Here is a 17,367-nt window from a genome sequence, read left to right on the forward strand (position 1 = left end):
GTTTCTCACGAAATGATGAATGTTTTGACCTCTCATCTTCCATCCGTGGCTGAGGCCCAACGTCTGGAACTGGATGCTCCAATTACCCTTCCAGAGCTAACCGGTGCACTTGCTGAGATGGAGTCGGGAAAGGCCCCTGGCATCGATGGCCTACCGGCCGAATTTCTTTCGGCATTCTGGGACATTTTGGGCCCAGAGCTGCTCAATGTTCTGGATGCATTTCTTTTATCCAGAGAATTACCGCTCAGTTTTAGAAGAGCAGTACTCTGCCTGCTACCCAAGACTGGCGATCTCCGACACCTGTCAAACTGGCGTCCGATCTCTTTGTTGTGCACGGATTACAAACTGTTTTCCAAGGTCCTTGCGAACCGGTTGAAGACAGTTATTGGGGACCTGGTGTCACCTGATCAAAGTTGCGGCATCCCTGGCAGATCCATCTATGACAACATATTCCTAGTCAGAGATTTGTTAACTGGTAAATGTGTCAAAGAGGATTTTGGATTGGTGTTTCTTGACCTTGCAAAGGCCTTTGATAGCAATGATCATGAGTTTTTGTGTCATGTGTTACAAGCTTGCGGGCTCGGCACTAATTTTAGAGCCTACATAGCTTTGTTATATGCAAACATCTCCAGCTTGATCAAAGTTAACAACGAATTTTGCCCACCCATAAAGGTTCAGAGAGGGGTAAGGCAAGGTTGTCCACTTTCAGGTCTATTATTTGCCCTCGCCTTGGAGCCTCTCTTAATCGCCCTCAGAAAGGATATCCATGGACTTGTTCTTTCTCCAGGACACCCACCTTTGACCCTGTCAGCTTATGCCGACGACCTTTGTGTCATTATAAAAAGAAAATGCGACAGTGACGCCATGGCAGTGTTTGTCGGACTTCAACCTTGCCTCATCATTAAGGTGTAATTGGGGGAAAAGCAAGGCTCTGTGGATCCCCTTTCCAAAAAATGACTTACCTATGCCACCGTTATTACCACCACCTCCCCTTCCTGCAGAGCTAGTGTGGGCAAACGATGGCATCAAGTATTTGGGCATCTTCCTCGGTCCTCCTCAGTATGTCCAGAACAATTGGGACAGGATCATTGACCAGGTAGATGGGCGTTTGAGCCGATGGAAAAGAAACCCCACCTTTCCTATAAGGGTCGCGTGCTAGTTGTCAACAACCTCGTCACTACCCTTTTGTGGCACCGGTTCATCTGCCTGCAACCACCGGAGGTTTTGCTCCAAGCTATCCAGAGGAAACTGGTGGATTTTTTTGGGGGAGGCTACCACTGGCTTCGACCCAGCGCCATATGTTGTCCCTCGGCCGAGGGTGGTCATGGCCTAGTCGATGTGAAATGCCGCCTGTTGGCCTTCCGGCTCCGCTCCATCCAACACTTGCTTTATGCAGCACACCTACCAGGAAAGCCCTTAGCCTGCTCCATTCTTCAACGAGCTGGGAGGCTCGGATACGGACAGGAACTTTTCCTGACCAACCTTCAACACGTCGATACATCTCTGCTCCCAGTCTTTTATCAGAGTCTCTTGAATGCCTGGCAGGGCATTTCGATAAGTTGCCAAACAGACTCGTATGGCACTAACATGTATGCACACGAGCCTTTATTTTTCAACCCACTTTTCCCCGATATCCCGAGGAGTCGCGACTTCTGCCAGCATTTTATAGTGGCCAACATCCTGAAAGTGTGTCATCTCCGGCACGACTCTGGACAGGGATGGAAGCCTGCGAACGAGCTGGCGGACCTAACAGGTGTTCGGTCCAGGAGGCAAATCGGGAACATACTAAGAGCGGTGATCCAAAGGGGCCACCAGCTAGGCCTACATTGGACGCAGGACACAGAGGTTGAGCCCACAGTCCCAAAATTAGTTGTCGCTTTTACCCCAAACGAGCTGCCCCCCATGAGTGCAGGGTCACCCCCCTTCCATGCTATGAGCAGCAAAAGTATTTATAGGTCTTGTGTGAAACTTCTTCTTGGGGACCCACCTCTAGCTGGGGTTACCCGGTGGAAAGGACTCTTGCCTCCCGGTCCCCCCTCTGAGCCTTTATGGGACACAATGTATGCTGGACTTATTTCTAAAAGAACAGGTGACCTTCAGTGGCGTTTGGCCCACTGGATTGTTCCTTCCAATGCTGTCATTCGTTTTTTTCCCCCCATTTCCGGCTGTTGCCCCTTTTGTCCGGTGAGGGAAGATTTGTTTCATGCTTTCATTAATTGTGAAAGACTTTCTCCTTTGTTTCATTGGTTAAATTGTATTTCCCATAGATTGCGGGTTACCTTTTCTTTGAAAGCTTACATATTTGGCTTTCCTCCCAAAAAGGGAACCACATCTATTGTATTCGGGTTCCTAACCGCTACCGCTAAACTGGCCATATACCTGTCGCGGAAGGCGAAGCTGGGCGGCAGACCCATGCAGGAATGCAGTATTATGGTGTTTTTTAGTTCGTTGGTGTCAGCAAGGCTCAAGCTTGAATTTGGCTGTGTCCAAACTGCAAACGACCTTGCAAATTTTGTTGCGACCTGGTGTGTTGGAGGGATTTGTGAGGTCCAAGATAACAAATTGTTAATTTCTGTATAATACAGTGTGGGTGTTTCTTATACACTGTTCCATGCTTCTCCTTGCCCGCTTTTTTCTCCCCCTGGTCTTGACCTACTCTTTCTTTCTTAAGTCTCTCCTCAGGGTTGCAGATGCGATTGTAAATTTGTACATATAAAATTATGCCTAGTTTAGAAATTATGCCTAGATTTTCTCCTCGTGTTTTTTTTGGTATTTTCACCTTTTCTGTTGCTTGGTTTGCAGTGCACTGATTGTTTTTTCCTTCCAGAATTTCTATGATTTTACTGATTTTCCTGGATGAATTGCCTTTGGTGGTACTCTTGTTTTATACTTTTATAATAAAAAGAGTTTAAAAGTCATCTCCATATATATATATATATATCCATCCATCTCTCACTCTCTCTCTCTCTCTCTCTCTCTCTCTCTCTCTCTCTCTCTCTCTCTCTCTCTCTCTCTCTCTCTCTCTCTCTCTCTCTCTCTATGTGCTGGCTTTGTGGTGGGCGGACGTTTTTGTCTTTGGCTCTCCTCTGCGGCTGGAGTTTGTGCACTTTTGGAGGGGAGCTTTTGTAGCTTTGGAACATTTGAATAGTTGGAGGAGGGGGAGTCGTTTGACTGTGGTACTTTTCGGGGGAAGAGAGAGCCGCGTCTCGCTTGGCGGTGGAGGTGAGGAGGGGCCGGCTGGCTGCTTGCTCATGCCTGGGCGTTTTTGGAAGCATTTGTTGGATCGTTTTCCAAGCGGGCGGCTGCGCGGATTGCCACGACCATCAAGCTCCCAGACGCATATTGAGACGCAAGCTGAGTGCCAGCCGATATAAAAAGGACATCATTTTATTTTATTTTATCATTCCCCTTGTGTGTTTTTGTGTCAGTATGGAGGGTCCCTCAAAGTAGCAAATATTTGATTTTACCTCAATATTAATTTTATTCTGAGCATTAATTTCATTAAATCCATCATTGTCCATTTCATTTGTTGTGTCATGTTTCTGTGTTTGTGGGTTTCGGATATAAGCCCCGTGAGAAGGTAAGCACCCTGGTTCCTTTTCCCACACACGATGGACTGACCGCCAGTTTCGGCTACAGGCCTCGGAATTTAAAACCATTACGGCCATTCGTAAACCTGCGGTGTTAACCGTTTGGGCTGACTTGGCAATCTTTTAGATTTGACCCCCAGTTCATGCCCCAGGGGTTGGGATTTGAGGTTGCAAGGGTTAAAATAGAAGAATTTTTAAAACTCAAAATTTGATAATGGGTCATTCCTCATTGAACCTTTTTCTACCTTTCAACTTTTCTTTAGGTGGGAAGTGTGGCACGTGGGCATTTGCGATGGCGCACCATCGACTTCCTCCTGTTGAGTTCTGTGATAATCTAAATCTGACATTTTATTAGACATTGTGGATTTTTAAGAGAGGTTTTCAGAACACACCAACTATCATTTTTATTTTGCTGGGCATTTCGAAGATATCCGTGAGGCCTTCCACGCATGAAGTCCATGTTAAAAAAACAACTGCTTTTACAAACAGCCCATCACTCCCACAAAAGGATACACAAGGAACGTGGGCGCAGTTGGAAGGCACTTGGCTCATCAAGCTTGTGCTGCATCTTTAGGCTACACCATATTCATTCATTCATTCAACAGTGTATCAACTTAAATACACTGGTGAATGAGTGAGAATGAGAACAGTGGAGCAAGCACAGATATCAATCACCAGGGTGTTTTATACACATATACAATATAATTTTAATAATAAATATATGTTGAAGTGAGTGGAGAATGTGGAGGATAAATTAATAAATGTTTAGCATCGGGGAGAACAGCAATGTCAGGATTGAGAAAGATCTGGAAAGACAAAGATGTGACAAAACAAACCCACAGGAGTGTGGTGAACAGTGGAATTTCCAATTGCAACGTATGCATGTGAGTCATGGACAGTGAAAAAGAAAGAAAAGAAGATTGACAGTTTGAAATATGGTGTTGGAGACGAATGTTAAAAATTCCATGGACTGCAAAAAGAATAAACCACAATGTACATTAGAAGCACTGATGCTAAAATAGAAACAACTGCTTTCCAGACCGAAGGAATACTGTTCTCCCCTCTGGGCCGGTGCTCCTGCCCCACACCTTGATCGGCTTCACGCTGTTGAAACCAAAGCTTTCAGAATCATTGGAATCTCCCGCGATGAAGTTAACTCCGAGGGCCTTGCACTCACTCACCGCAGGCAGGTTGGTGGTCTTTCTGTCTCCACCGACTCCTCTCCGGCCTTGCACCCCCAGCTCTCTCTGGGCTCTGTCCCCCAAATATTCCTGCAGGTCGCACAAGATCTGCCTGCAACCCTCTTCTGGTTAAACTGCCAAAATCAAGACTCTCTGCTCACCTTCACTCTTTCATTCCTCTTTATTCCCACCTCTGGAACAAACTCCCTCACTCTCTTCAATCCCACTCCTCCCTCCAGGTCTTTAAAAGAGCTGTTCACCAAAATCTCTTAGCTTGCCCCCATCCAAAACCTTGATCTTTTCTACCCCCGTTAATTCACCCCAGATCCACTTTTTCGAAATACCAACTTCTTTCCTGGAAGTCCTTGCAGTGTCCATGTGTGTTTATATCCCTCCCACCCCCCTCCCCTTCCCATGCCTCCCAGCCCCCATGCTCTATCCCTCCCACAGATCTCTCGATGTCCTGCTCCCTTTATTATATGTTTTATGTGTCCGTTTTTTTTTGTGACTAATGTTAGCTCTTACACGAGCCTCGATCTTGTGTACAAAAAAAATAAAAATCAATAAATTAAAAATTGCCTTTGCAGCCAAATCACTTTGTCATTGTCATGTCCACATATCAGCTTCCTAATTCAAAAGGGCCTGAGATATTGCCCAGAAGAGAAAGGAAATGGTCTTTTCCTCGCGGTCCCCCTGTGCTGTCTTTCCCTCGCGGTCTCCCTGTGCTGTCTTTCCCTCACGGTCCCCCTGTGCTGTCTTTCCCTCGCGGTCCCCCTGTGCTGTCTTTCCCTCGCGGTCCCCCTGTGCTGTCTTTCCCTCGCGGTCCCCCTGTGCTGTCTTTCCCTCGCGGTCCCCCTGTGCTGTCTTTCCCTCGCGGTCCCCCTGTGCTGTCTTTCCCTCGCGGTCCCCCTGTGCTGTCTTTCCCTCGCGGTCCCCCTGTGCTGTCTTTCCCTCGCGGTCCCCCTGTGCTGTCTTTCCCTCACGGTCTCCCTGTGCTGTCTTTCCCTCGCGGTCCCCCTGTGCTGTCTTTCCATCGCGGTCCCCCTGTGCTGTCTTTCCCTCGCGGTCCCCCTGTGCTGTCTTTCCCTCATGGTCCCCCTGTGCTGTCTTTCCCTCGCGGTCCCCCTGTGCTGTCTTTCCCTCACGGTCCCCCTGTGCTGTCTTTCCCTCGCGGTCCCCCTGTGCTGTCTTTCCGTCACGGTCCCCCTGTGCTGTCTTTCCCTCGCGGTCCCCCTGTGCTGTCTTTCCCTCACGGTCCCCCTGTGCTGTCTTTCCCTCGCGGTCCCCCTGTGCTGTCTTTCCCTCGCTGTCCCCCTGTGCTGTCTTTCCCTCACGGTCCCCCTGTGCTGTCTTTCCCTCGCGGTCCCCCTGTGCTGTCTTTCCCTCACGGTCCCCCTGTGCTGTCTTTCCCTCACGGTCCCCCTGTGCTGTCTTTCCCTCACGGTCCCCCTGTGCTGTCTTTCCCTCGCGGTCCCCCTGTGCTGTCTTTCCCTCGCAGTCCCCCTGTGCTGTCTTTCCCTCGCGGTCCCCCTGTGCTGTCTTTCCCTCGCGGTCCCCCTGTGCTGTCTTTCCCTCACGGTCCCCATGTGCTGTCTTTCCCTCTCGGTCCCCCTGTGCTGTCTTTCCCTCGCGGTCCCCCTGTGCTGTCTTCCCCTCGCGGTCCCCCTGTGCTGTCTTTCCCTCGCGGTCCCCCTGTGCTGTCTTTCCCTCGCGGTCCCCCTGTGCTGTCTTTCCCTCGCGGTCCCCCTGTGCTGTCTTTCCCTCGCGGTCCCCCTGTGCTGTCTTTCCCTCGCGGTCCCCCTGTGCTGTCTTTCCCTCGCGGTCCCCCTGTGCTGTCTATCCCTCGCGGTCCCCCTGTGCTGTCTTTCCCTCGCAGTTGTTCTTTCACGAGCCTCGATTCAGTATTTAAAAAAAAGAAAAAAAAGAAAAAAAAAGTATGTACTTAATTAATCGATAATAATTAAGTAACTAATCAATTAACTGATTAATCAAAACACAAAAATACCGTTTTGGACAAAGTACTTGCTCACTATTGTGTCGAAATTTCAGCTGCCTAGCTCAAAGGATGGCTGAGGTATCGCCTGGACAAGCAAACAAGAAAGAAAGAAAGAAACCAGAGTGAAAACTGAGTACTCCCTTTCAGCGTGCGTCATTGCCAGGCCCCCTTCAGTGCCCGGTAATGACATCATGCAGCGCCTGGAGGTGGCATAGGAAAGAAGCGGTGTTCAATTGTATTTTGTTATAAACAAATGCAAAACACAGAGTTCCATATTGAATTGACTTGTATAGCCAGGTTCTTTGTATCAGGGTTTCCCTGTAGAGTCTTTGTTGTACATGTGAATGCAAGTTGCAGTGCTCATGTTGTACAAGTTATTTGCAAAACGGCAGGACATTGATGGCAGTCGATTAACTGGTTCCATTTCTAGAACTAGTAGCTATGTCCTTCCTCTGCTGTGGTGAGTAGTGACCATAACATTGGTGACAAAATCTGTGGTGGCCCAACATGTGGTAAAAAAACGGTGGTGCCAAACCTGTGGTAAAAACTGTGGTGACGAAAACAGTGGTGGCCAAACCTGTGGTAAATTACTGTGGTGACCAAAACTGTGACCAAACCGGCAGTAAACAGGAATAAAAAGACATAAAATGTTATAGCCCCCCATGGTTTTAGTAATTTCGCTGTAAGCAGTTAAAGGCAGCCAGTCGGCCATCTTTAGTCGCATTACAAAACAAAATCTTCCGCAAATGTATACTCTCATGTATTGTCTTTGTGCCAAGTTGCAACAAAATCGGTCCATGCATGTAGATAAATTGATGGGGACACGTTTAAGTAACAACATCGCCACCGGTCCGCCATCTTGGATCTGATGTAGAAAAAAAATGACGTGCATATGTAACGCGTCCTTTCTTTTATGTGTGCCAAGTGTGAACATCGGTAAATGCATATTCCATAGATGGTTGAGGATGTGGTGTATATTGGGTTTTTTTACAACTAAATTGGCCGCCATTTTTCCCGCTGGCCATCTTTCATCAATCACAAAATAATGTGATGTGCACATGTATGCCATCATGTACTGTGCTTGTGCCAAGTTTGAACAAAATCAGACCATGCATGTCCGAGAAATTGTTGGAGACACGTTAAATAACAAAATGGCCACCAGTCGGCCATCTTGGATGTGATCTCGAAATAAAATGAAGTGCATATGTGTACCATCATTCTTTATCTGTGTGCCCAGTATGAACAAAATTGGTCCATACATCTCCGAGATTACGAGATATATGGTTACGGACACGGGACACACACACGGACGGACAGACGGAATGACGAGACCAAATGCATGACCCCCATTTAGCACCAATTTCAACATGGGCTAATAACTGTGGTGACCCAAACTGTGGTAAAAAAAACTGTGGTGACCAAAGCAATGGTGACCAATCCTGTGGTAAAAAAAAACTGTGGTGACCAAACCTGTGGTAAAAAACTGTGGTGACCAAAACAGTGGTGACCAGAACTGTGGTAAACAACAGTGGCAACCAAACCTGTGGTAAAAAACTGTGGTGACCAAAACTGTGGTTAAAAAACTGTGGTGACCAAAACAGTGGTGACCAAACTTGTGATAAAAAACATGACCAAAACAGTGGTGACCAAATGTGGTAAAAAATACTGGTGACCAAAACATTGGTGACCACACCTGTAGTAAAAAAAACTGTTGACCAAATCTGTGGTTAAAAAAAAAAACTGATGACCAAAACGGTGGTGACCAAACCTGTGGTGACCAAAACATTGATGACCAAACCTGTGGTAAACAACAGTGGTAACCAAACCTGTGGTAAAAAAAACTGTGGTGACCAAAACATTGATGACCAAACCTGGAGTAAAAAACTGTGGTGACCAAAGTTGTGGTAAACAACAGTGGTAACCAAACCTGTGGTAAAAAAACTGTGGTGACCAAAACTGTGGTGACCAAACCTATGGTATAAAAAAACTTGTATCCAAGCCTATTGTCAAAACAAACTGTAGTGACAAAAACATTGTTGACCACACCTGTAGTAAAAAAAAACTGTTCGGCTAATCACATCTGTGGCAAAAAAAACAAAAACTGGTGATAAAAACAGTGGTGACCAAACCTGTGGTAAAAAAAACAACTGTGGTGACCAAAACATTGATGACCAAACATGTAGTAAAAAACTGTGGTGACCAAAGTTGTGGTAAACAGTGGTAACCAAACCTGCGGTAAAAAAACCTGTGGTGACCAAAACTGTGGTGACCAAACCTGTGGTAAAAAAAAACTGTGGTGACCAAAACATTGATGACCAAACCTGTAGTGAAAAACTGTGGTGACCAAAGTTGTGGTAAACAACAGTGGTAACCAAACCTATGGTAAAAAACTGGTGACCAAACCTGTGGTAAAAAAAACTGTCGTGACCAAAACAGTGGTGACCAGACGTGGTAAAAAAAACTATTGACCAAAACTGTGGTGACCAAACGTGGTTAAAAAAACAGTGGTGAGCAAACGTGGTAAAAAAAAAACTGTTGACCAAATCTGCGGTAAAAACTGTGGTGACCAAAACGGTGGTGCCCAAAACTGTGGTGCCCAAACGTGGTTAAATAAAACTGTTGTGATCAAAATAATGGTGACCAAACCTGTGGTAAAATCTGTCGTGCCCCACCTTCCTCTCGCACAAACTGCCAGCAATACTAGTATTCGTACATAGATAGACACCGTACCCAGATTTGTGAAAAATCAGGTCGACGCCATCATTGTCGCGTGAGGTTTCAAATGTTAGCCATCTACCTATTCATGTACTTAATGATTTGTTATTTCGGGGTTCGCGACGGAGAAACGTGCCCCCCTCACCCAAGCGGACGTCTTGGCATCACGTCAACCACGTGACAAGTTCTCACCAATCAGCGCGCTCTCATCGTCAACGCGCTGGAAGGTTTCTCAGGCACTTCGCACTTCGCAGCGAACGCTCCGAGATACCGTCCGTTATGGGGCTCGCTGGGTGTTTCAAATTCGTCAAGGTTCTCCTAATCGTCTTCAACTTCATCTTCTGGGTGAGGATATTCTCCGAGTTTCCGCCATATTTGCTTCTTCCTGTTGTTTATTTCCTTTAATTTGCCTCCAGGTACGAGCGATGGATAATAGCCCACCAACTAATAGTATTACAATAGCTACTCAGCTAGCGACCGTTAAATATATAATGGCAGTTTTATTTGTGTGTGACTCGTTTATATCCCCGGAATCCCACAAAGTGTTCATTTTTATGTCTCGTTTCAAGTCTTTTATTAATTTAGTCTCAATTAGCATTACGACTGTGGTGGTTGAACAAGTGGTTGCCCTCAGAACTAGACAAAGAATGCCTTAATCGGTATGTTCTGCGGTTTTCCCCACTATTTTTGGTTCGTATGGCGATAAAGCATAAACACCAGCACTGCATGACGGGATTTACATCATTTACATGTTCCAATACAAAAGCCTCGAGTTCGGATGGACGCGAGTTCGTGTCGGCATTGCGCATGCGCAGTCGCACGACCTGGAGTATACAACATCGATTGCTACTTGCACTCACTTAATGATGATAAGAATCTAAGGGATTGCTTAACTCAATTCTCATACAACTAGTTAAGCCATCACGTGTATGTATATATTACCTACTACTACTACTACGTACTACTACTACTAGTACAACTACTTTTAACAGTCCCAATTATTCCCACATTTTTGGTGCGGAAAGTTGTTGTCCCAAGTCTTTCATGAATCAGCTGCTCAGATTGATATTTGATAGGAGCTGATTTGCGTTGTGCAACAATTTTTGGTTTGTTCAGGATTACAACTCGTGAATCAATTCTTCGTGAAAAAGACTGCGGCTAATGCCAGCAGACGGAACAACCAGCTTAATATCCATCTGAAATAAAATACGTTTTACACATTAAGTACACCATCAGTATGGATTGTCTGATCCATCTTGCTTTTTTATTTTATATGAATCTGTTGTTTTATTTGTCTGTCTGTCTGTCCGTCCATCACGCTCTCACCTCCTAAATGGCTGTGCAGAAATTCACCAAACTTGGTAGTTATGATCATCACATAAGATGCAAGAGCAGTATCATTTTTAGCTCCTCCCCCTGGGGCAGGTTAAGAGGTCTAGCACCAAAAAGTGCAATTGCGGGCACATTTTAAAACGTTTTTAAATCAAACTTTGTATATGTAATCAAAATTGTGGACGCATGAAATATGTAACAACTTTTTGGATTTAACCTCCGGTTCATGCCCCCATGGGATGAGGTCACAGGGGCCAACACAGAAGAAAAATATAACTCAAAGTTTGCTATTGGTTCATTCCTGGTGGAACTTTTTGCCATCTTTTAACTTTGCTTTAGGTAGGAAGCGTGGGGATTTGCATTATGCACCATTAACTTTGCTTTAGTTCATCATTTGCATCGATGACCTTTACAGTTGGTTTAAGAGTAAACTTTACAAATTTGCAGATTGCAGAAATTTTGGAGGTAATGTAGATAGCACATAGGGGGTGCTCAGATTCAGGAAAGTGTAGATACTCAGAGAGTAGTTAATCTATAGAATGGTCTCCCTGGAAGGGTAATGTCCAATCAACGGTCTGCAGTATTGCGAGCTCCACCCATAGGTCCGGGTTCGGCTCGCTTGGTGCCTATCCATAGCAGGAACCAAATTTAGCACGGGTACTTAGGTACGGTACGGTTCGCTTGGCAATGGAAAAACGAAAAAACGGTTTTGGTTACAGTATGGTACGGTATGGTACCGCGGTTGAAAAGCACCATAAGTCAACACTATCAAAGTGACCTCAGCACCATCCTGACACACACCACTGCGGCTGGAGTGCAAATCCTGCCACCAACCTTGAGAGAGGACCCAGTGAGTTGGTAGTCATTTTGCAACATTTATATTTTAAAGCAACATTTTCTTGGGAGCTATTAACCCTCCAAGTTTCACTCTCGATCTGCTCCTGAGTTTGTATGATCTCACGAAAACAACATTGCGGGTTAGTCAGTCTGCAGCATGTGCAGTTCCTATCCTTATCTGGAATTCACTCTGGTTGGCAAAGATGCGCAGATCGAGTGGGTCTCCTACTCTACTCGCTGCAACTTTCAGCTGTCCGTGTGTAAAAACACATGACAGGTTTGACCGCTTCGACGACATGTTCGACCTGTATGGCATATCATACGAAAATACGCAATTTGGCGTCTGTCTGTCTCATGATTTTTGACCGCGATACGCGATACATTCCGTCGCTACTTATCCAATCTCAACCAAACTTGACAGGATGACGAAGGGTTACACAATTACGGTTTTAGCACATTCATTTGCCACCCTCCCCATTCATTCTCCCCACCATTGCTGCCAATGGGGTTGCGTGTTGAGGTGTATATCCGTATTAAGTTAGCTTTATCGTGGCGTTTTTCCAAGGCTGTTTCTAATAACAAAACGAATGATAATAGCATAATATTAATGTTATTACAAAACAATATTAATACTATTAATGGGGGTTTTTACATCCCAAGGGGGGTTTTCTCCTTGAACAAGCGCCGTGTCAACATTTATAAATAGCTTATCATGGCGTTTTCTTGAGAGCAACGGCCTCTACCAGGAGTAAAAAAATATTATAAACCACAAACACATATGATTAGCTTTTTAAACAGTTGCTAATGCTGCATATAACATTAAACAAAGAAATTTGGAGGAATCCCGACATCCTTGAGGTAAGTTGTACTTACAGAACTGAGCGAAGAGCTACTGTAATCTATATACCCCACAAGGTTTGGGTAAATAACATGACCCTTCCTGCCGCTAAAGTGGCGTTTTTTTGTAGCAGCCTTTTGAAACCCATCAATTAAGGTTGTGTTTCGAAAACCACCATTGAAACCCGCTTTTCCTGTTGTTTAACACTAAACTGAAAGGGAGGAAGCCCGGGGTATGCTCATTTACCATGGAGCTAGCTAGCGCTTGCCAAGCCAGCCGTTCCTTAACGGTTTTGCATGGAGTGCTTGCTCGAATGCTTAAACCACTTGGCGATCTTCTCCACAAGAAACTTGGTAAATGAACACACCCCCAATGTTCTTGAGACCTGGCCATAGATCGACTAATCTATATACCCTAAAGAGGAATGACCCTTCCTGCTGCTCCTGTAGTGAGCGGGTGTACTAGTAAATTAAATTACCATCGTACGCCGTAATGACTTCATAGACGTAATGACATAGCGTGATGGACGAACACAAAACTGCCGCTACTTTAATATCTAGAAGATGATATATTTTAAACTTCAGTAACTTTGCAGTCACAACGAAGGGATTAGTGTTACAATTAGATTTACTACAATATTAACGTTATGTTATCATTATTATGAAAATGATATTGCTATCAAAAAAAACTGAGGCCAATTCCTTACTTCCGCAATTATTAGTACCGTACACCGCTTATCCGTACACCGCTTATCATTGATTCATGAACCATAAACCGCTTCAATCCATTAACTTTGCATTCGCGACATTGGGATTAAAGTGTTATGGTTATATTTACTATATTATTATTATTATTATTATTATTATTATTACGAAAACGATACTACTGAAACGATACTACTGTACTAAGAAACCTCGTCTTAATTTGTCCAAAGCGGCCTGAAGGTGAGGTATGAAGCCTAAGGCCTATACGTACTGTGTCGTTGGAAGATCTGTGTTGTCTATGCTTTTGATATTGTCGATGATTTTGATATTTGATGATCATTTTAACAATCGGTTTGTTTGTGTTTCACACTGAATGAAAAACGTAAAGGTAAAGCATGGTGATTGTGATATATCGCAGGTTTGACGATATGTTCAGCCTGAACGGCATTGGAATCAAAATGCCGGAGTGTGGAGTCAGCCGTTGTACGCCGTAATGACATCAGACATAATCACATTACCCTGTCATGTGACCAGATCCTCAGCTCTGATTGGTATACGTTTGAGGGGACATACATACATACTTGCATACGGACGGACAGTCACTGTTCTAGACAGCTTTGCCCAATGGGCTGTGCTGTAAAAATGGTGGCACACACATAATCTGCGAAGGGATCAATCTTTTCACAACTTCCATTGGTGTATTTTCATCCAGGAGACTTTTCAACTTGTCTTTTTTCATATTATCAGATTGTATAATACAGGACTTTTGGAATAATGCAAACCATCTTAGAATTATTTGCACGCATGCTCAAAAAACACTGGAAATAGCGGCTATCTGGGCACGCAGAAATATATCGTACGTGCGAGACTTATGCCTCAGCCCGGCCAGCTGCTGGGGTTTTGGTTGGGCACTCGGCGGTTCCATGCGGGGATTTTCCTTGCTGCACACTTCATTGATTTTTATGCCCTAGACCATATCTGTAACAATATTGTTTGATTTTGAGTATCAGAAAAATATGACGGTGGTGCTTCACAGGCAGAGTTATTTATCAGTGTGTGTGCCATCCGTTGAATGGACGTTAAGCCAGGTCTCCCATTTGCTATCGTTAATTAGTTGGTGTATTTTAAAGATCCCACGGTGTCCTTCACCAAGAGTAGGCAAGCTATCACTGGCACCCTGGCCAAATTACAAATTCCAGCCCTGACTAACTGCTGGGAAGACACTGGCAAACCACCCAGTATTACCCTTGCCAAGCAGCCAAGGACCTGCCTTCAGGCAGAGCACACAATCAATCAATCAAATCAAGCTCCTTCTCTTTTTACGTGCAACATGATGCAGGTGTATAAGAGCTTTGTATTTATGTTGTTGTTGTTGTTTTTGTTGGGGTTCTTTTTGGGGATTGATTTTTCCAAATGTGCACCCATTGGTCGGACAGCTGCCAGACCACACCCACACCTGTCGCTTGACTGCACCCATCATAACACAAAATAATATGGCCACCATCTTGGTTTTCTTGCTGGTCTAATACATTAGGCCTGTGGGCCTTGCTGCTGATTATACACTGCCTAGGGTTGTTGCGTCAGATTTCCATTGGCTTTGTTTTGGTTAAGTGTTATTCTCAATGAGGGACCCCGAAAATGTCGAATGACAATAAGGTAACGAATCTGCTTGCTCTGATATAACCGTGGGGAGGGAGACATAGATGAGAGGTGTCGAGTTAATCCTGTAAAAAATAGCACATTAAATGCGCGTTTCCCAATCGGGCCGTTACCAGCTTTTATCACAGGTTGTGACCACAGTGCGGTCATTTTTGTTTCATTCACAATTGTTATCTTTTCAAATTTTCTATACTCTTGAAGGTGTGTGCATATGGCATGAATGGTGTGTTCCCATTTCTGTCTTTCACTTTCCTTCCTCCACTTCTTTCAAATTTCTGCATTCTGCCACTACCTATGGATTTCTTCTGCCAACTCGCTCTGTACACCTCAAAGTAGACACTCATCAGTGAGAACTTGAACTCGCGCATTACCACGGTCTCTTTTTTTTCTTTTCTTTTTTTAATTTTCCATGGTTTCTATGATCTGTTTTAAGAAAATCAATCCTGCTGATTGTATGCTTATCCAGATGTGTTCAAAGAACAAAAATAAATCGTTAAGTAATATAATCTCCCTTTTGGGCACAGAGCAAGACAGTTTGATAAGAAAACGGACACATTGCACTTCACACAATGGAAACGTGCTGTATGCCACACTCGATAGAAACAAAATTCTCTATAATGAGGCGACTTTCTATATACTGCATAGCAACCTATAGTTTCTATATACTGTATAGGGATTCTAGCAACCCCTCTCACCCCCCCCCCTCCCCCATCTACTTTCTTAGTGAGGAAGTGCAGTCACTCAAATGCCTTGGTCTCACAATCAGCCATGATCTTTCTTGGAAAAGCCATATTTCAAAGTTGGCCTCAAAGGCCACTAACCATGGCAAACCACGGTACAGTTTTGTTGTTCTATGAAATATAAACTCTCTAGTTTGCTTTTTTTTTTTGGAATGGCTTCACTATCATATACGAATCGACCTTTCTGGACACATAGTGTCTTTATTAGTCCCCTACCAGTTTCACCGGAGACGATAGGTTTGCTCTCCATCTGTCTGTCCATCTCACCTGTTGTTTTTCAGCCTTTTTTCCATACCTTTTAACATGTTCAACTCAAACTTGGCACATGGTTTATTATGATAAGCTACAGAACCAGTTCAAGTTTCAAAGCATTTCATCAATTTTTCACAGAATTATGCCCTTTTTGGGCTTGATTTCTATCTTATGAGATGCCAGTTTAATGTCCATCTGAGGGACATCATACACATTGATGAAACACTTGGACATTATTTTAAAGAAACACATCTTACTATAGAAGGTCCCACAATTGACGGCATGCCAGTGCAGAAACTCCACCACAAAGTGCAAGGAACTGTCCGTATAACTCCAAGATAGAATTGTGAGGAGGCAAAGATCTGGGGAAAGGTATAAAACAATTTCTAGAGTGTTGAAGGTTCCCAAGAGCACAGTGAGCTCCATCATGAGGAAATGGAAAGAGTATAGAACGACCCAAATTTTCCTCGAGCTGGCCATCGGACCAAACTGAGCAACAGGGCAAGAAGGACCTTCGTCAGGGAGGTGTCAAAGACACAATGACTACTCTGACAGAACTACAGAGTTCCTTGGCTGAGATGGGAGAACTGGCTGGAAGGACAATAGTCTTTGCAATAGTCTAACAATAGTCTAACAAATATGGGCTTTATGAGAAAGTGGCCAGACTGAAGCCACTCCTGAGAAAAAGGCACATGACAGCACACCTGGAGTTTGCAAAAATCCATGTGAAAGACCGAGACCATGAGGCAAAATATTCTGTGGTCTGATGGGCCAGAAATTGAACTCTCTGGCCTGAATGCAAAGTGCTACAGTCACGTGATAAAGTAAGTACACCCCATGTGAAGTTTAGACTTTTTCAACATATTTCAACATACAGCTATTTGATCATCATTTCAACAATTTTTTTGTTTTTGTTTTGTATACATAATCGACGCTCGTGAAAGAGCTAACATATATCACACAAACGAATCAAACAGACAAACAAACAAAGTATATAAAAAGGGGAGCGGTAGACAAGCTGGGGAGAGAAGGGGAAGCACGTAAACACAACATTTGTGAGGGACATCGGGAATGTGTGGGAGGGAGAGGGCTTGGGGGGAGGTGGCGTGGGAAGGGGGGGGGGGGGGAGGGGTGGGAGAAGTATAAACACAAGGACACCAAGGACTTCCAGGAAAGAAGTTGGTATTTCAAAAAAGAGGATTTGGGGTGAAATTAGCAGGGGTAGAACAGATCAAGGTTTTGGATGGGGGAAGATAAGAGATGGTGGTGAACTGCTGTTTTAAAGACCTGGAGGGAAGAGTGGGATTGAAGGGAGTGGGGGAGTTTGTTCCAGAGGCAGGAGAAAAGAGGAATGAAAGAGTGAAGGTGAGCAGAGAGTCTTGATTTTGGCAGTTTAACCATAAGAGGGTTGCAGGCAGATCTTGTGCGACCTTTAGGAATATTTGGGGGACAGAGCCCAGAGAGAGCTGGAGGAGCAAGGCCGGAGAGGAGTCAGTAGAAGACAGAAAGATCACCAACCTGCC

The 17,367-nt window shown here is 44.6% G+C and overlaps 1 protein-coding gene across 2 annotated transcripts in view; it reads left to right on the forward strand.

The window, feature by feature from the left end:
- Positions 1-9,446: 9,446 nt before the first annotated feature.
- The window catches only part of LOC137431191 (CD9 antigen), a 61,910-nt gene continuing 53,989 nt past the window's right edge, over positions 9,447-17,367 (forward strand). For both annotated transcript variants that reach the window (XM_068122219.2, XM_068122220.2), the window contains exon 1: positions 9,447-9,827. In XM_068122219.2, the coding sequence (XP_067978320.1) occupies positions 9,762-9,827 (66 nt within the window). In that variant the 5' untranslated portion in view covers positions 9,447-9,761. The remainder of the gene's footprint in view (positions 9,828-17,367) is intronic.

The sequence above is a fragment of the Myxine glutinosa genome, chromosome 7, assembly GCF_964187855.1.
Source record: "Myxine glutinosa chromosome 7, kmMyxGlut1.1, whole genome shotgun sequence".
NCBI classification, from domain to species: domain Eukaryota; kingdom Metazoa; phylum Chordata; class Myxini; order Myxiniformes; family Myxinidae; genus Myxine; species Myxine glutinosa.